At 41.8% G+C, this 21,067-nt stretch overlaps 1 protein-coding gene across 5 annotated transcripts in view; it reads left to right on the forward strand.

Moving 5' to 3' along the window:
• Positions 1 to 21,067, forward strand: part of btbd10b (BTB (POZ) domain containing 10b) — a 65,045-nt gene that overhangs the window by 19,953 nt on the left and 24,025 nt on the right. For 2 of the 5 annotated variants that reach the window (XM_069903237.1, XM_069903227.1), the window contains 2 exons: positions 12,914 to 13,110; positions 19,253 to 19,538. In XM_069903237.1, coding sequence (XP_069759338.1) covers positions 12,914 to 13,110; positions 19,253 to 19,538 — 483 coding nt within the window. Of the gene's footprint in view, positions 1 to 1,864; positions 2,086 to 4,666; positions 4,800 to 8,909; positions 8,973 to 12,913; positions 13,111 to 19,252; positions 19,539 to 21,067 lie in introns of those variants that run through there. The other 3 variants (XM_069903255.1, XM_069903218.1, XM_069903246.1) reach the window with 3 other exon arrangements.

Genomic DNA, 21,067 nt, shown 5'->3' on the forward strand with positions numbered 1-21,067 from the left:
GAGGTCACCTGAAAGCAAAGAACCCATCCCCGAGGTGTACTTGCTCAACCCACCTCGGGGAGGTATATCAGGTGCCTAGCAGGGGGCAGGCTGATGACAATTAACCGGCGACCCAAGTGCCTGTGCCTGACAGCCCCCCTCCCCGCTGCCCAGTGACCCAATTCCCTGCTGCCTGACAGCCCCCCAGTGCAGGACATTAGGGCTGGGGCAGCCGGCACGAGAGGTTGCCCACTTCTGTTACAGTTTAGTTGGGGAAAGTATTTTCCAATCCTTGTCTTGAAAATCATCCATTTGCAAAATGCTGATACATTGCAGATAGTGAAGAAGCCCTATTTCAAAGGGAGCAATTTTGCAAAAGATTTTTTTCTAATCAAGTCTACACACCAAACATTCTCCCAGGCACCTGTAAGCAGCAAGGCAAAGCAGCTAGCAGCTTTCAGGTGTTTGGCAGCAGGCAGGCTGTTGACAGTCAGTTGGCGACCCACTGACAGCCACCCTCCCCGCTGGTGCCGGGCACCTACCTCCCCGCTGCAGGCACCTACCCTCCCCACGAGACACACATTACATGTCAAAGAGTCGCATGTGGCTCGCGAGCCGCGGTTTGGCCACCCCTGCTCTAGATGTTCAGATGGTGGGGAAGGTTTTGTCTATGACATCCTGGGCTGTATCTACTACCTTTTGAAGGGCTTTACACTCAGGGGTATTGGTATCCCCCTACTAGACCATGATGTAGGCATTCAGCACACTTTTCACCACACATCTGTAGAAATTTGCGAGATTTTCTGATGTCATACCAAACTTCTGCAAATTCCTGAGGAAGTAGAGGCACTGATGTGCTTTGTTCACGATAACTTCTCGATAACTTTATTTGAATCACATCCTTTAATGCCACACGCTTCTGAGACTTGTGAGACCAACATAAAAGCAATTGCTGTGGTACGATCATGAAACCTGAATGAACAATGATATCTTCTGAATACTATTAAAAGTATAGAATTTTGAACAGGCAGATACTGAGATTAGAATTGAGGCAAGAAAAGATTTAATTGAAGATGGTGGGGTGAAAGACCACCTTCTCGGTGGCAATGTTCAAATTTCAGATCACTGACTTCACTTGGTGGGGGGGGGGGGGAGTGGGAAGATGCGGGGAAAGTGGATTGCACCAGGTGACACCAAAATGAATCGCATGGTTTCGTCTGCGTGCGCTACAAGGTCAGCGCCTGCGGCACCCCCCCTCACTCGTCCCTGGCCAGTGCCACTGTCAACCCCCCCCAGTCAGTGCCGCTGCCACCTCCCTCTCACCCACGGTCAGCCCCTCTGCCACCATCCACCCCCCCAACCCTGGTTCACCGCCACCCCTGAGGGGTGACACCATAAGGTACTGCACCGCAACCCTCATGATGCCACTGCTTCAGAGGATTCATATGCCATTAATCCTAAGACTTTTTGTATGTACATGTGGGCAAATTGCGCATCTCCTGATTTTCTTGATGGGTGGAACGGTTGATGACCGCATTTTAAATATTTCATTTCCAGTTACATCTAGTCTACTCATGGCACAAAGACAGCATGCTTGACAGATGGTTAAAGCAGCAGCTGGTGTCTTAGGAGGGAGGGAAAAGGGAAGAAGAAATCCTCTGTGCATCTGATGTGAAATTACACCACCGTCCCCTTCTGCGTGGAGTAATTACAGTCACAAATGCAGAACAAAGGAGGCTGGTGGTGGCGGGTGTTGCAGACGTCAGAGCCGATACAGCAGCACACTTCCGAGTTAGCAACTGCCAGAGAAGTGATTGAAATTTTGTAGCTTAATTTGCCTTTTGATTTTTAACGTTTGACCACATCGTCCTTGTGCTCAGCAACTGAAGGCGGCTAAGCGATGCAGTGCTTTGCTGCAGGGCTCCTGAAGCTTATAAACAAGGTGGGGGAATGATGATTATGATCGTGGAGATGCTGAGATTCAAAAGTGATGCCCGAGGAGGCTGCGAGGGCTGCATTCTTTCCACAAGTGCGACTGTACTGGGTTTTACACTGGTCCTGCATTCAGAAATCTTTTTCCTGCTGTTTTGTTCCAGTGGCATCGAGGTATGTGCATTTATGTGTGGAAGGAAATTTAGTATTGATTTGGAATTGGAAATAAAACTTGTGTGCTCTTTATTTTTTTGAAGATTTTGTAAACTACTGGTAGTTTGCATGGAATAGGGACCGCTTCATCGGTTATTCAGGCCGAGACAGAGTTCCTGTATTACCAATCTGAAACCATGAATTTAATTTCAACTCAACCTCCCAGGTTGCATTCTATATTAGATTTAATGGTCTGGTTTAAGAATCTTTAACGATTACTGCATTCACCGAAGGTGTTACAAGCAACTCGTTTTTATGGGCAACTTGCTCCCATTTTTCACCACTGATTCCTGCTTGTGGAGACGATTAGTTTTGTGTTTTTTTTTAAATTTTCCTTGGGTGTTTTCTGCTGTATATCATCTGGTAGCAGAAGGTTGCATTCATGGGTCTGAATGTCTAAATGTGACTGAAGTGTAATTTTGGCCAGCAAGGGAAATTTGGCATTGGCCCATTTAAATTTTAAGATAGTCTTGTACAACAAAATTCACTTGTTCTGTAGAATGTATTTGAAATAAATTTGATTCTACATCTATTGGAGGGAGGTGTGACAATTTTTTTCAGATGACACTACTGTATACTGTTTGTTCTGATCTATTATTTGACGCATCAGTCATTAATCGGTTGATCTGGCAAATAACATTTAGATGGCCAGCGCCATGAAATCTCCCAGCTAGATACTCCATCATGTTTCTTTTGTGTTATATTAACTCTTCACTGTGTAATTGGATCATGGATTTCCTCACCTCCAGACCACAATCAGTGAAGAACTCTTCCACAATTTCCATCAGTACCGGAGCACCACAGGGCTGTATTCTTAGTCTCCTGTTCTGCTCACTTTACACTTACGACTGTGTTGCTCAGTATGACAATAACTCAAATTTGCCGACAATAATGGGTTGTATAAAGGAAGGGAATGAGTCAGCATACAGGATGGAGATTATAAACTTGGCTGAATGGTGCGCCAACGACAATCTTGGACTCAGTGTTAGAAAAACTAAGGATTGTTGACTTCCGGAAAGGAAAGCCAGAGCTATACAATCCAGTGATCATTGGGGGATCAGAGGTGGAGAGGGTGAGCAAATTTAAGTTCTTGGGAGTCGCTATCTCAGAGGATCTTTCCTGTGCCTAACACACCAACAGCATCATGAAGAAAGCACATCAGCACCTCTACTTGGGAGCCTGCGGAGGTTTGCCTAGCAAATTTCTACAGAGGCGTGGTGGAAAGTGTGCTGACCAGCTGAATCTTGGTCTGGGATGAAAACAGCAATACCCCTGAGCGTAAAGCCCTCCAAAAGGTAGTAGACGCAGCCCAGGACATTACAGGTAAAACCCTCCTCATCTATAGGGAGCGCTGCCGTCGGTGAGCAGCAGCAATCATCACAGACACTCACCACCTAGCACACACTCTAAAAGGGTATAGGTGCCATAAGACTCGCCTCACCAGGTTCAGGTACAGCTGCTCCCCCCCCCCACTCCATCCCGCCATCAGACACCTCAACAACAAACTCAATCAGAGACTCATTTAAGGGCTCTTACTTGTGCACTTTATTGCCGTTACCTAATGTACCTAAGAATTGTCACATCTGCAGTTGCTGTAATCTCACTGTGTGCAAATTGGTTCGTTTTCTCCATTAAAAAAAACTAAATTTTAGAAGTATTTTGTGGTCTGGGCAGAGCTAATGCATGAAAGATGTTGCCCAAAATAGGTAATCTTAAAGTTTAAATCCCAAAGTTTAAATCCCCATGTAAATATGTGTTGCGATAAAGTGTCGTGATAATTTTTAGAAATGCTGATTTTGCTTTTGTATCTGAAAGATTTTTCAAAGATTTTGTGCATTAGCCAAGTGTGTGCATTACTAGAAGGCAAGTTTTTATTGTCCTTGCAAATTTGTCCTTGAGAAATGTTGATCAGAAATTTTAAACTACTGTAGTTTTTTCTAATGAAGGTACTCCTCCGGTATTATAGTGAAAGGAATTTTAGAGAGAAGTAAAACACGAAGGTCTCCAGACATTGTGATCGAAATAAAGACACAAAGCTGAAGAAACTCAGTTGATCCATCCCTTGATGAAGGGCTCAAGTCCAAAATGTTGGTTCTATATCTTTTAACTCTGCTATATAAAGTACAGTTTTACCAGCTGAGCTTCTCCAGCTTGTTTTTAAAGGAATTTCAAGATGGGGATCCATTAATGATGAAGGATTGGTGACTTGAAGGATGCTTGAGATGATGGTGTTGTTATTTCATGTTGCAGAGATAGTGAATTGGATGAAACTGTTGAAGTCTTGACAAGGCATTCATTAAAGTGCACACAGCGAGGTGTCCCAGACATTAAGGGACTAATTGCTTATAATGCAGAGAATCCCAAATCAAATGGGTTGCTTTGTTTCTGGCTCCAGCTTCCAGAACATCATTGATGTTTCACTGAGTCATTTGAGGAAGAGTGCTGTCAAGCTTTGGAGAATCATTTACTTGCCACATGATATGCAAATTCTGACCCAATATTTTTGTAACTGGGTCAGTCATTTCTGAGTCAGTGTCATCTTGACATGCTGATGGGGTTGCAGTGACATTGAATCTCAGGACTGACGGTGATGAGAAAAAGAGGCGCATGGCCTGCTTGCCATTATTGGATTGGACATCAAGTACAGGAGTTGGAACATGTTACATCTATACAAGGTACTGGCGGGACCACACTAGGGAGTTCTGTCTGCAATTCTGGTTCCACAGCTATAAAGGGTGTGGATGTGAATACAATTAATTACAACTTTTAAAAGGCATGTACTTGAATGGAAAAGGTTTAGAGGGATATGGGGCAAGCATAAGGATATGGAGTTAGCTCAGGTAGGCATTTTTATCGATGAGAAGGAATTGAGTTGAAGAGAGACTATTTCGGTATTGTGTGACTAACTCTATGATGATTAGGTTCTATTGTCAAGTCAAGTTTATTGTCATCTGATTTCTCTGATCCTCGGTGAAAAACATTCAACCAGATAAAACACACATGCAGACATGCAATATATATGGAGGACAAGTATTTCAACTCTACAAATAAATATTGTTTCATGAATATGAGGGTCTCAGATGGTTAGTGTGAGCAGTTCCTTTGGTCGTTCAGCATCTCACTCCATTCTTATTGAATATATGTCTGGTATCTGCATTGGCTTATGGATAATCAATTTTGACAATGGATAGTGTATAGGAAGGGTATGTTACTGCAGAGCATCAGATAGAAGTGATAAGTTCGTTATCTGGGCTGCTTTGTCTTCTATGGAATTTCAGATGTTGGAGGTGACAATCCAGGTAGAATATTCTGTCACACACCTGAGTGATGCAAGAGGAAACATCCATAGAATTTGCAGATTCCAGCCTGAGGTCTTGAAAAGTGCAAATTAGAAATGATGAACTTAAACATTAGCAGCTTCTCTTTTCACAGGTGCGGCCTGATCAGTTGAGCATTTTCAGGTCTTATTTCAGATGGTCAGCATGTATGGGTTTTTATTTTGGTTTAAGTAGGTATTGTTTTTTCAGACTGTGAAAAGGGTAAAATGGAGTGTTAAAGTAAGGCCGACTGCTTTTATTATAAATTAATGGCATAGATACGTGGTACAATTTCCAAATTTGCAATTGATGCAAATGGGTAGATGATGGAATGGGTCGTTGAACGGGGTCACACCAACAACCTTACACGCAACATGAGCAAAACCAAGGAGATGATTGTGGACCAGAAAGAAGTCAGAGGAACACAAGCTAGACCTCACCAAGGGGTCAGCAGTGGAGTGGGTCAGGATCTTCAAATTCCTGAGTGCCAACATCTCCAAGGATCTGTCCTGGAGATGTTAATGCACTCAGGAAGAAAGCTCACCAGTGGCTATTCTTTGTGAGGTGTTTGAGGAGATTTGGCAAATTACTGAAGACTCTCAAAAACTTGTAAGGTGTAGCGGGGAGAGTATTCTGGCCGGTTGCCTCACAGGACAAGAAAAAACTCCAGAGGGCTGTTAATTCTGCTTACAACATCGTGGTCACCAGTCCGCTCCATCGAGGACGTCTACAAGAAGTGTTCTTAAGAAAACAGCCTTTTTCATCAAGGACCCCCACCACCCTGGGCACGTCCCCTTCACTCTGCTACCATCAGGAAAAAGGAACAGGAGCCTGAGGACAAGCACTTGTCCTGAATGATCAATGAACCACAGATACTGCCTTATTTTGACTTTTTCTTGCACTATTTTTACTTATTTTGTAAGAGGGTTTATATAAATGTTTGCACTGTGAAGATGCTGCAAAATAAATTTTGTGACATGTTCATGACAATTCTGATTCTCGAACATATTTTAGGACTACATTTATAAAAGTATCATTTTATTATTTTCAAAACTCGAGTATTCAGTTAACGCAGAGTGCGCTGCTATTGAGCAGCTAGTCAGTCCCGCAATAAGTGGATCTGCCAACCGGTCAGACTCTTCCGCTTCTATACAGTTTTTCCTGACTTCTTTGTTCTTTTTCATTAACTTGATCTCAGCCTGTGGTCAAGCTGCCCCTAGTTCTTATCTCCCTTAACTGAGTGGTCAGGCCCCAGCATCTGAAACCATTAGCTTTGATGATACATTTTACAATTCTTTTGGTCAGAATCCAAACATAACCTGCACAAGATTAGAACACCAAAAGGCAGAACATCCTGTTTTTACATCAAAGAGGAACATTGCCCGAACATTTTATCACCCTGGGGTGGTTTATCTTGCTAGTCACATGATGTGGGACACTTGGCTACTGGAAATTTACTAGCTGAGTCAGGGTTGCCAGGCAACACAGGTCATGAGGTCCCTCAGTTCTCTAAAGTATTTGCAACTCTCTTGGCATTCTTTCACAAAGCAGCAAAGCATGTGGGCATTAATTAAAATTGATCAATCTACATCAGTCTATACTAGGTAGACCCTTACTTCTATAGGTTTTAATGGGTAGGTGGGGTGGATGGTGGCTTGGGGGAATGGGTAGGTGGGGTGGCTGGAGGGAATAGGTGGGTGGCTGGGGGGTATGGGTAGACAAATGCCAAATGAAATTTAATCCAAGCACTATGAAGTACAGGTATTAGAATTGCTAGTATGAATGAGAAGAGACAGTATAAACTAGAAGGCCCAATTCTAAGAGAGGAGTAATAGCAGTTCTAGGGGTATATTTGCATTATTCTCTGAAGAGGAAGTGCAGATTGAGGAAAGAAGTTAAAATGCCAAAATAGAATCGTGGTCTTTGATTTTTTTTTGTTTTTCTACCCTAAATAATGAACATTTGTGAAACACTGGTTTCGATCCAGCATGTTTTGTGTCTAACTTTGGATATTTGAAATTCAACAAGAGGGGGCTTTATAGCCCAATGATTCTCAACCTTTTGCTTTCCACTCACATCCCACTTTAAGTAATCCCTAGGCTCTGTGATTAGTAAGGGATTGTTTAAGGTGGGATGTGAGTGGGAAGGGATGGTTGAGAACCACTGCTCTAGACTCAATTGTTACTGAAATATTTTACTTGAGAAAAATTGTCATTGGCCCATTTCCTTTGGAGTTATGAAACCGTGCACAAAACGAGTCAATGAGGGACAGTGGTTTTTCAAACTTTTTCTTTCCACTCCCATACCACATTAAGCAAACCCTTACTATTCACTGAGCATTTATGGCATAATGATTATTTAAAATGGTATGGGAGTGGAAAGAAAAAGGTTGAGAACCACTGCTATAGCCTTAAGGAAATTGGCAAAAGAACCAAAAATAACTAAAGGGAATTTCTTTTAAAATGGGAGCATTTGTTCTTTGGCACTGTGTTAGGGGGAATAGTTTAATGAAATTCAGTTGCAGCATTCAAAGTGAAATAGATTAGTGTCTGAAAAGGGTTGTGGGCCTACCTAATGTTGGTACAGATTGGTGGGCCAAATGGCTTCTTTCTGTGTCGTGACAATTGGGTGGTTCAGGAACCTGACATTAATTTGAAATGGTGCAGTGTGGATTAAAGTAGGTAGTATGGAACTTGGAAGTTCAGCTTCCTATGTTGATCCACAGATTCCTTTGGGTTCTTTCTTGATCACTAATCTGCTTAAAAATAAAACTGGAGATGAACAAGTATGGAAATTTCCACTTGGCTCCCAAATAGGGGTTCTAGTTGTTGAAGAACAAACATGCCCAGAATTTGGTCATGTGTGTTCTGTTTCCATGTTTTTAAGGTGGTGCCCCAGCCAGGCAGGTATATATGCACATGTCTTGTCCTGCCATTTGGCTTTCTTTTGCCAGCCACCGCAGCAGTGTTGCCTCAGCCGTTTGCAATAACATCACTAAGGTTTGGAGCCTTCTGAAATGAGATTGTACCTTCAACTATTTCAAGGAGTCTGCATAGTTTTCCACTAAGTGTAAACATTTTGTCTTCTCAGCTTGGTAATGCACATGAGGAGTTGAGGCTACAATTGTCAGTTAATGTTTACTCGATATTGTGCTTATCAGGATAGGGTGAGAGGAGACTAATATGGAGCATAAACAAGTTCAAGTTTATTCTCATCTGGTGGCACAAATACAACCCAATGTTCTCTGGTTCTCGGTGGAAAACACGCAGACACACAACCAGATATAACACTAATGGTACATGTATGGTACATGTATAAAAATAAATAATTTTTTTTTATAAGTAGTGTCTCGGATGGTCAGTGTGAGCAGTTTCTTTGGTCATTCAACATTCTCAATGCCTGTGGGAAGAACCTGTTCCTCAGCCTGGTGGTGTTGGCTCTGATCCTCCTGTATCTCTTCTCCAACAGGTGCTGTATGCGGTGGTAGGGGTCCCGAACAATTTTGCGCGCCCTCTTCAGACAACGATCCCGGTAGATCATGTTGAATGGGGGCGGGGGGGCGGGGGGAGGGAGATTCTTTTAGCCTGTCTGACTTGTCATTGAACAATCAAATTAAGCTTTCCTTTCACTGGAACATTTCTCCCATTTTATTGCCTTTTGTTGAAATGTCCTTTTTGTGGGTTAAGGTTTTCTATGAAAACAGTCGTTATGATTTTATTGAACTCTGCATCTGTTCTATTTTCATCTAATGTGCACTTAGGAAAACAGTTCAGCAACAGGCTGCATGAGTTGGTAAATCCCTTGAATTAACTAGCTATTCCTGAATGATTGCATTGAATATTGAAAAAAATATTGTAAATGTTCTAATGTATTTGCATGAGTTTAGCTATGCCAATATTTACAGAAACAAAACAATTTAAAATGTTAATATTTGCACAGAGCAGTATTCAATTTAAAGTTCCTCACATTAAACTTGACCAATTCACTTTTATTGATCATCCTTTTGATCAAATTAAAGGGACTTGTTGCTTTAAATGTGTAAATACTAAACGTTGAGTGCCAACTTGGAGGCAGTTAACACGATGCTATTGCAGCGTCAGTGACTCAGATTCAAATCTGGCGCTGTCTGTAAGGAGTTTGTACATTCTTCGTGTCTGCATGGGTTTCCTCCCAACTTCCAAAACATACAGGGTTGTAGGTTAATTTGGGTGTAATTGGGTGGCACAGGTTTAAGTGGCCAGAATCGATTCCTTTAACTTTTCATTCTCCCCCGCCAATAAAAATCTGCCAGCCATTCCTAACAAAATTTAAGTAGGGATGAGGAGGAAAATGCCTTGGATTAAATTTCAATTTTTAGCTGTATACTATCAGCAAATCAGCCATTTAGGCTCGTAAAGACCTGACCTCCAGTAGTCTGCAGTCTTGAATTCAGTGGTGTTACTATGGGTCCTCTTTTGTCGATAGATTTCTCCTTTTTAAATTTGGCTGCATCGGTCACTGAAGGAATAAGCTATAGTTTATCACTATATTTTTAATTAACCCTTTTTTGATGCTGGACTTCTTGCATTCCTTCAATGTTTATGTCCTGGGTTTAAATAAACCTAACATTTGATCTCGTCCCTGATTATGCAACAGTGTAGTACTTTTTTTTTGCATTTATTTTGTTTGAGTGGATACCTAGGGCATCAATTTTCACGTGTGGTTTCAATGACTTAGCGGACTTGGATTGGTTTGTCTGGTTTCGGCCCAAAAATACACGACTTAATCATACACAAATTACCAATTTCACAGTTTGCTGTCCTGGGATTCAAGCTAGTTATCTCTGGCTTGTTAGTCCAATTTTATTAAGCACCACAATAGCATGGTGATAATGTGAATGTAATATGTTTGTGGTAGAATCTAAATAAATGACCTTTCAAAGGTTATTATTGGTGTTTAAGTCTTTAGTTTACAAATGAAGGGAGTGTAATATCACCCTAAGGTCAGATTTCATATACTTTTTAAGATCATTTATATAGTTTCCTCTTTGTTAAAATTAATTATTCATTTTATTGGAACCTTGGTCATTGTATGAGCTTTTCAGGTGGAAGACCCCAGATCTGAGGGTGATCATGTCAAGAGGTTTATTCCTACCTGATACTCGATTTCTTAATTTTTCACCCCTTTGAAAACTTGTCTGTCAATTGCCATATATTCTCATTATGGATATTCCTTTGTCATAATTCTGGAATAATAGAGAGATCCAACATGGAAACTGGCTCACTGAGTCCATGCTGATAAATCAAGCACCTAGATTAACACTAATCAGAATTAGAACTTATTGTTATGAGCATGTCACAAAGTTTACTGTTTTGCAGCTCCATCACAGGTATAAAATTGCTGAATTACATTTTTTAAATCAGTGCAAAAGAAGAGAATGTGAGGCCGAGTCTGGGGTTCATTGTCTATTCAGACATCTGATGGTGGAGGGGAAGAAGCTATTTTTTTGTGGTGTTGGGTGTTTGTTTTTGTATTGTTGGGTGCTCGTCTTCGTGCTCCTGTACCTCCTTCCTGATGGTAGCAGTGAGAAGAGGCCATGGCCTGGGTGGTGAGGATCCTTGATAATAGAGGCTGCTTTCTTGAGACACCACTTGCAGATGTCCTTAATGGAGCGAAGACTGATGCCCGTGATGACACTGGCTGAGTTCGCAACCCTCTGTAGCCTTTTCCTGTCCTATGCATACCAGCCAGTGATGCAACCGGTCCGAAAGCTCTCCACAGTCCACCTGTAGAAATTTCCAAGTCTGGTGATATAACAAATCTCCTCAAACTCCTCACATACTATGGCCACTAATCACCATGCCCTCGCTCCCTTCTCTGCACACCTTAGCTCGACCTTCTCCACACTGCCAATTAACCTACCAGCCTACAGTATTTGAATGTGAGAATGCAGGTGGCTGAAGCTTACAGGTGCCTGCTGTGTCGCCTTTTCCCTTTGATCTTTTCCAGTTGGACTATTTCTGGCTGACAGCTCCAGATTTTGTAGGCTTTCCGAAAATATCAGAGCATTTTGATTTTCAAAATCACTTAGTTTGTTTAACTTTGGAGTTAAACAAGTAAGGCGGCACAGTTAGTGAAAAGATTAGTGCAACGCTGTTACAGCACCAGCGATTGGGACCAGGGTTTGAATCCCCGTGTCTGTAGGTTTTCCCCGGGGGCTCCAGTTTCCTCTCATCCTTCAAACATACTGGGTTATAGGCTAATTGTGTGTAAATTGAGCATCACGGACTTGTGGGCTGAAAGGGCTGTTACCGTGCTGTATGTTTAAATTTAAGAAATTTTAAAATAAATATGTTGATAACTTGTGGTTAACAATTATAGATATTTCTGTTCTTTATAGAATAACTTGCTGTTTTGATAAATCATTGTAAAGATTTGCAATACAGGTACCTAACCTTTTATCCGGATTGTCGGGACTGGACACCTGCCATTGTTTGGATTCTTCTGGATTTCAGAACCATTTTGATTTTGGTCCCTTGAAGTCTCTCACCTAGCCCCTGCTATCCATTCCACCCCACCTTGGGTGTCCATTTCTGCCCCCCCCCCCCCCCCTCTGGCCATCCATCAACCCCCCCCCCCCCCCCCCCCCCAAGGTCTGGTGCCAGACTATTTTGCACCCTAGACCTGGCTGTGCATGGGGAGCAAGGGGGGGGGGGGGGGGTTGGTGGGGATGGGGATGTGACTGGACGTGCACCGTACAGGAGGCTCTTGACCAATGTGTCGGTCAAGTGGAGTTTGGAGGCGACAGGGTGGCCCAGGAGCTTGACCAAAAAGGCAGTCAGCTTCGGCTGCTCGGAGCCAGCAGCTAAGCAGGGCAGAAGGCTGTACACAAGGTGCAGAGCTGCAGGAGGAGTGGGCTGCCAGGGTGGTGGTGCCGAGCGCCAGTGGCTTTCAGGTGCTCCACCAGCTTGTCGGGCCAACCCTCAGGCACACCCCAGCAGCGCAGTGCCGTCCGTTGCTCACCCCCATCTAACTCCCGAGGCAGCAGCAGGGGTGCAGTGCCAGAGTGCTTCCCGGTGCGTGGGGGGATTATGAGTAAGTTAGATGGCCATTGCTCCCACATTGAGCCAGCCATTGCCTGCTTCTCTCCCATTGGGTGCAGGGGACCGAGAGTCACCCACAGGGGCGGGAATGATGGGAACTTGGGGGGGGGGGTTTCCCTCTGAAAAGGAAAAATTTATTACAGAAATTAACATTACTTGTGTGTAATGTCATCTACTGAAAAAAGTGCTGGGTTTTGGAGGTTGCCGGTTTTCAGAATTCTGGATAAAAGGTTAGGCACCTGTACTAGTTTAAACTCTTGCATATTTGTGCCATGTATATTTTTTAAAAAAATGCACCATGTATATTTTTAAAATGCAACTTTATTGCAAGTATCAGTAAAATACTCAAACATTATATTTTAGCCCTGACCAAGTTGTTTTGCTCAGCAGCGCTCCCTCACGTACACCAAAGTTTGGGGCAGCCCGAATGAACAAAATGAGCCTCCATGCAGCTACCGGGTATGAGCGGTCACGGGACAGGCGCAGGTCAAGTGATCGCTCTCGTGACTCCTCACATGAAAGGGCAGAAGGGCAGCTCACACCCTGCATCAGGAACGTTACTTCTCCCACTCGACAACACCACGGTGGTAAGATGGATTTTACTCTCTGCTTAATGTTGTTAACAAGAAATTGCAGATGTTGAAATCTGGAGTGTTAAGAGTTGCTGGAAAAACATAGTGGATAAGACAGCATCTGTGTAAAATGTTCTTTATAAGGGGTCTGGACTTGTAACAATTACTCCATTTCCCCCTACAGATGTTGCCTGACCTACTGAGTTCCAGCAACTCGTTTTTTCACTTGTAGCTGTGTTTTTCCCTGTAAACGAGCAAAGAGACAAATGATCTTATATAACCATCTAACAGTTACAGCATGGAAACAGGCCAATTTGGCCCTTCTAGTCCGCATTGATCCAAGTACCCTCCTCTAATCTCACTTACCTGCACTCTGCCCATATCCCTCCATCCCCCTCCCATCCATATACTTATCCAACTCTTTCTTAAATGACAAAATTAACCCTGCCTCCACCACCTTTCCTGGAAGCCCATTCCACACAGTAACCATTCTCTGAGTAAAGAAGTTCCCCCTCATGTTACTACTAAACCTTTGCCTGTCAACTCTCAACCCATGACCTCTTGTATCCATCTCTCCTACTCTCGATGGGAAAAGCCTTTCCACATCCCTCTCATTATCTTAAACACCTCTATCAAATCCCCTCTCAGCCTTCTACATTCCAAGGAATAAAGACCTAATTTGCTCAATCTCTCCTTGTATTCCAGATGCAGAAACCCAGGCGATATTTTTGTAAATCTTCTCTCCACTCTCTTTATCTTGTTAATATCCTTCCTATAAATCGGTGACAGAACTGCACACAGTTCTCTAAATTTGACCTCACCAATGCCTTATACAGTTTCATCATTACTTCCCAACTCCTATATTCTTTGCACTGATTTATATAGGCAAGCATACTAAAGGCCTTCTTCACCACCCTATCCACATGCGCTCCTACCTTCAGGGAACAATGCACCGTTATTCCTAGATCTTTCTGTTCCACTGCATTCTTGAATCCCCTCCCATTTACCACATATGTCTTGCTTTGATTATTCTTTCCAAAATGAAGCACCTCACACTTATCAGCATTAAACTCCATCTGCCATCTTTCTGCCCACTCCTCTAAGCAGTTTAAATCCCTCTGCAATCTTTGAAAACCCTTTTCATCATCCACAATTCCCCCTATTTTAGTATCATCTGCATATTTACTAATTCAATTTACTGCCCCATCCTCCAGATTATTAATATATATGACAAACAGCAACGGTCCCAGTACCAAATCCTGAGATACACCGCTTGTCACCAGCCTCCATCCTGACAAACAATTATCTACTACTACTCTCTGGCACCTTCTTTCCAGCCACTGTTGAATCCATTTGACTATCTCCAAATTAATACCCAAGGACTTAGCCTTCCTAACTAACCTCCCATCTTGAAGTTCCTTTGCTATTTTTTTTATTCTCGGCAGAGTGACAGGGTTTTATTAGAATAAATTAGTGGCTTCTTTCTAGGGCCCCTGCTTGTTTAAAAAGAGAGAGCTATGTTCAATTAAAAAAATAAGTTTGCACCCAGCTTGCCTTCCACTTTATGGACTAGTGATGGGATTAGAACTATAGAAAACTACAGCACAGAAACAGACCCTTCAGCCCATCTAGTCCATGACAAACCATCTATCCTTCTAGTCCCATGAACCTGCACTTGGACCACAGCCCTCCATGCTCCTCCCGTCCATATATCTATCCAATTCTAAATGTTGAAATAGAATCCACATCACTACTTCTGGCAGCTTGTTCCAAATTTTCACCACCCACTGAGTGAAGAAGTTTCCCCAAACATTCACCCTTAACCCATATCCTTTAGTTCTTGTATTACCCAACCTCAGAGGATAATTGCAAGCAGGCTTTTTCCAATCTATTCCCTTCATAATTTGGTAGAGCTCACTCAATGGTGCTCCAGGGAATAAACCCCTTCTGTACTCAACCTTTCCCTAAAACTTAGCTCTTCAAATTGTGGCAACTTCCTGGTAAATTTTCTCTGCGCACTTTGTCTTATCGATATCTTTCCTGAGGGTAGGCAACCTACTTATTCTGTCATTAATTGCATGGGAGAACAAGGTGTACTTGCTAGCTTACCCCTCCTCAAACTTGACAAGCATCAAAACCATCACTTAAAAAGACTTGTACTGCTCAGGGGAATTAGACAAAAGGATGCCTGATTGTTAACTGACATCTACGTCCTTCAGGCAAACATTATGCTCGGCTAATGTGGTATTAAAAGTTTCTGTTTGATTTATCCAAGTACCATTCATTTGTACATTGAGATTTCAATAAATGCCAATTCTTCACACAATAGTTTTGTTTAACCCCTCAGTGCCTGTCCTGATTTTTGACAAACCTGTCCAATTGGACTCGCCTTCCCTTTTTCATTCTCCTCAGTTATTTTTAAGCTGTTCCTCATTCAATAACTTATTCCAATTATTTTTGAACATTTGCTATTAAATCTGCTCCACACAAAGCACCCCCCAAAACTTGTTCTCTCATTGCTGTGCCAATAACCTTAGTTCAGCGCACAGATGGAAAGCTGATGCTCGCAGCTTGTATTCTGAAAGTGCAAGGCTACTTTGCAAGACATTGGCATCATACAAGTCCTGGGACCATTTAAGTTTCAATTGGTATGGATTTGGCAGGAAGATCTCTGTGCACCTCTTTGTCAATAGGCTGACTTGCAGTTTGAAGGGCAAGAAAGTAGAGAGGTAGGGGATTTTTAAGGATAATGGAAAAAGGCTCGTGGTTGTAAAATATATTGCAAATCAATAGAATATAGTCTGGGCTTTTAAACTAGTTAATGACCCCCTCTTATCAGAGAGGAGAGGCTAGTGGTAAAATTAGAAAGAAGGTCTTAATTATTGAAAGTTTTTATTCATCACCATTAAGTGGAGTATAAAGAATGCTTTGAAATGGTTAACAGCAAAAAAAAGTTTAAGAACCTTAGAACGAGGGCAATACAGTTAATGTAGTGGTTAGCGCAATGGTGACCAGGTTCAAACCCGGCACTATCTGTAAGGAGTTTGTATGTTCGGTGTGCATCTGCATGGGTTTCCTCTGGGTGCTCTGGTTTCTGCCCAACCTTCAAAAGGCATGGAGGTTGTGGCCAATTGGGATGTAATTGGGCGGCATGGGCTCGTAGGCCGGAAGGGTCTGTTACTGTGCTGTATGTATACATTTAATTTTTTTTAAATTTAAATCTAAATTTAAATGTAAAAATAAAACCCTCAGGAACTGAGAACGTTTGGTGCTTTGAAGTTGGTGTTTAGAAATAATTTGTCCTTTGGCTAAAAAACCTCAATGGATATGACCATTATTCGCAAAGCCCGTGCTACAAAATAATAACATGTAAATAATTAACGCGATCAATAAATTCAAATTTTCTGTGTGTGATCATGTTGACAAACTGAAGCTTGGAATTCAGTGCTGAATTTGTGGCTTGTTCATGAACAGACATGGTACATTTATAATGTTTGCGTTGTTTGCGTTTTAATAAATGCAAGAGTAAATGATCATAATATATGGTTCAGAAGTAAATCTTTAATGTCTTGCAAGGCCAAACCACAAACTGCTGTCGTGGGAGTTAATCAAATTCAGTGCATAAAGTCTGTTTTATGTATTTAAAAATAATTATTTGCTAAAGCTTTATTGATCTTGCATAAAAACATCAATTTGAGCCTTTCCCCAATGCCTGAGGGGTTGAACTGGGCTGGCAGTCCATGCAATAATGGGGTGGCTTGTAATTAATTTTTTGAAGAACCTTTGAAAATTAGTTTTTCCAAAACTGATGGGCCATTAAAATGCTGTTTTTTAACAAGTTAAGTTCAGGCATTACTGACAGAGGAGACAAACATTAAGATTGGAGGTACTGTGAACAGCAAAGAAGGTTTTCAAAGCACGCAGAGGGATCTGGACCAGATGGAAAAATGGGGTGAAAAATGGCAGATGGAATTTAATGCAGACAAGTGTGAGGTATTGTATTTTGGAAGGACCAACCAAGAAAGGACATACATGGTGAATGGTAAAGCACTGAGGAGTGCAGTATAACAGGGGGTCCTGGGAATACAGATACATAATTCCCTGAAAGTGGAGTCATAGGTGGATAGGGTTATAAAGAGAGCTTTTGGTATATTGGTATAATCAAAGTTCTGAGTTGGGATATTATGGTAAAGTTGCATAAGACATCAGTGAGGCCAAATTTGCAGTATTGCGTGCAGTTTTGGTCACCTAAATGTAGGAAAGAGATCAATAAGAGAAGATTTACTAGGATGTTGCCCAGACTTCAGGAACTGAGTTACAGGTTAGGACTTTATTCCTTGGAATGTAGAAGAATGATGGGAGATTTGATAGAGGTATTTAAAATTATGAGGGTCTAGACCAATGGTTCGAATCCCATGCTGTTCTTCCCGTGTCTGCGTGGGTTTTCCACGAGGGCTCTGGTTTTCTCCCACTGTTCAAAACGTACCAGCGGTTGTAAGTTAATTGGAAGTAGGTTAATGGGCGGCATTGACGTGGGCAAAAATGGTCTGTAACTGCTTTGTCTAAATTTAAAAAAAAATTATGCCAACACAGTACAGGGTGTTGAAGATACTGAGCTATGATCTGGGCAAATAATAAGCACTTTAATTCTAGCCCTGTCCTCAGCATTTCTAGAGAAGGCATCCAAACTGGAGACGTTAAACAAGATGAGGGGGTTCAGGCCCAAAATGTCTCCTGCCTCTTACACATTTGTTTTAGTTTTGCCCCCAAACAGTCTAACTCTGTTGTCAAATCCACTACAAAATTTTGTACCTTTATGCTCACCTCCATAATCAACCCTGTGAAAATCTATATTCAAGAGATGCCCTTAGCAAAAAAAAACTTGTTCTGGACCAAAAATTGAGCAGGTGCTTGTAAATTCGACAAGAGTTTCTCAAATGGTAGGAAAGTCTTTTGCTACATCTGCCATCTTATTTTCCTCTTCTCCCACCCCCACCCATCCTCCCCAAAATGATATGCTTTAGAGTATATCTTTAATGCTTTATCAAAAAAAAGTGTCTAAGGAAACATTTTGGGATTTAGAATTTATGCCTTTAGCTGATACAAAATACGTTATTTGACTTGTCTGTAATAAAATAAAATCACAATGTGGGGGATTCTATTTCACCCATAAGATTTGCAATGAGAAGTTTTGAAGACAAATTTGGGCTATCTGCTATCTTTCTCCTCGGCAAACACTCAAATCTTATTTTCAACTCATCCTAAGTGGCTAACGGCTCCAAACCAGTTATTTGATGCCGTCGTGTGATTGCTATACAGTCCATGCTGAATAATAACTGGAATGCACTTCTAAGATTTATGAGCTACCTGTTAAAGATTTAGTTTTGCTTGCTTATTTCAACAAGTCCACAACTCGTGGAAATGTAGAGCCTCGTGGAACCTCGTGGAAAAATATTTCCAATAGTAATATATACAAGCAACATTAGGAGTTAGCCTTTGGAAAGTGAATGGTAAATGGAGCTACATTCACAAGTAAGGGAGCGCTCTGTGCAAGAATATGTAAACAATTCTGACTGACACAAGTCATGAGAACCCGTGCCTGCTGTTAAGTCAAGGTAAAAGTGTATGTGACCAATTTGTCTTGAGGTTCACTTTCTCAATTTCTGTAATATTTTAGCTGGTACGATTGGCTCAATAACTTTAAAACAGAGTTTAAGATGGCACTCTTTCAATAAGATATGCTGGGACATGTCGCTGTTCCTAACTTCCATGAAAATCAGCCAATGCAGTAAACCCAAATGTTTCACGACCCTTGCATTATCATAAATCTAATTTATTTTCCCAATAATTGATACTCAGAGATTTGACTTTGATTCTGCCACCAAAATAGGTACGAGATAAGACAGACAGCATCTCTTCAGTTCACAAAATCTAATTTCATTTTGCCTGAACAAATGGGATATAGTTCCATGGAACAGTCAAAGAGTTGTGTAAAGCTTAAACAGAGAATCTTTCTTTCCTGCAATGTAATTGGGTGAATTGAATGTGGTGACAGTGAGGAATGGAGGCAGGAGTTTGTGTGATGTGTGGGGATTACAGGAATGGATTTTCCGCCTTTTTTATTATTATTTCCACCATGGCATTTTTTTGCCTGTAGACCGAGAAAAGGATCACATCTCTACTTCACGGCCCAGCAGTCCTCGTCTTCAAAAGGTTTCCCCAAATGGCTCCAGCGGCATTGGCAATCTCAACCGGCATTGTAACCAGTCCAACGTTGATGGAACATGCAAGTCAGCTGGAGAGATGGTTTTTGTGTATGAAAACCCAAAGGAAGGAACTCGAAGCGTCCGCACTTCAGAGCGAGTCACGCTCATTGTGGACAACACCAGATTTGTCGTGGATCCTTCAATTTTCACTGCACAGCCCAATACCATGCTTGGCAGGTAAGCAGTGGCCTTGTTCATTATATTCCATCAGAATTGTGAACAAAAGGTTCTGGTTTCATGCATCTCTTCAAAAGAGTGCTGGAGCCAAGTCCTCATTTTGAAACCTAAATTACTTTCCATTGTCCTTGTACTTTTTAGAATTAAAGAATCCTACAACTCATTGAGTGTCATTCAGCCCACTTTCAACAACAGTAGGGAAGCTACATTAGTATTCACCTTGCCCTTTTAACTTGCTGCAGCCGCACAGATACATATTGTACTGTAAATTTATTACCACAATATGCCACCACTGCAGATTTTTCCATTTCAAGTATTTATCCATTCATTCTCTATTTTGCAATATGCTGGAGAAACTCAGCAGGTCACGTAGGAAGTAAAGGGTAAGTTTTCGTGCCTAGGCCCTTTGTTGGACCGTTCCTTCAGTATGTTTGTGTATTGCACGACCTCAGCATTTGCATACTTTCTTGTTTAATTCTGTTCTCTATTTTAAATATTTTGTTGTTCCTGCTTCCATTCCCTATTCAGATAACACTATATTTCACTTTGTAACAAAATTCCATTCTGCCTCTGGGTCTCTTTTTGTGTTCTGGCAGCTAGTGGGTATGAAATTTTGCATGGGGTTGTATTTGTGGCTCATGGCTGTGATAATTCCTCTGTCAAATGCTTGTATGTTAGAAATGGCCATAATATCTAATAGCATTTAATCATGATGGGATCATTCTGGATACCATGCGTATAACTTTGTGAAGCACCAGCTCCTTAAATCTCTCACTCTTTGGTCAAAGGTGAAATCTTGTGAGTTCATTATTAAGATGAGGACTCTTGTTTTCTCTGATGCTTTCCCTTCATTCCTCTTGTTACCTTCCGTTTTCTGTTTTGTATCCCCCATTCTTTCTAAGTTGTTCCCTTTTCCATCAAATATCCTTTTGTGTCTAGCCGCTCTCCCCACGCTATTTATTTTCCTCACACTAATTGCTGCTTTTAAAAATTGCAGTCATCCACCATTTTATAAGTAGATGTCTGTCAATATTCAACTTCATTTTCTTCAATCTTTTGAGTATATTGACAACACTTGCTGGCCAAAGCCAACCGGAGCATCCTTTGTGATCATCCTGTTTTATCCTCCCTTTGCTGTAAGTGATCACGCAATCCCCCTCCGACTTCCTCCATTCTCCACCTGCTTGAGTTCCTGCAAATTCCTGTCTGCTTTAGAGATGCTGAATGACTGCTGGAAGGCCTCTCAGCTGCTTGTTGCACCCTTGTATGTAATCCAATGACTAACAGTTGGCTAACTAATGGCCCCGCTTTTGTGCCTCTGTGATGGAGCTTGTAATGTTGGATTGACTACATTTTCATGCACTGCAAGACTGAGACTGCCTGCAAACTGGAGGAACAACACCTCGTATTCCATCTGGCACCTCGTATTCCCTCCAACCAGATGGTATTAACATCAATATCTCTGGCTTCCTTTAGCCCTCCCATCTTTCCCTTGGTATCCTTTTCTCTTGCTCTTCCACTCTCTCTTC

Source organism: Narcine bancroftii, chromosome 1, assembly GCF_036971445.1.
Source record: "Narcine bancroftii isolate sNarBan1 chromosome 1, sNarBan1.hap1, whole genome shotgun sequence".
In the NCBI taxonomy this organism is placed as follows: Eukaryota; Metazoa; Chordata; class Chondrichthyes; order Torpediniformes; family Narcinidae; genus Narcine; species Narcine bancroftii.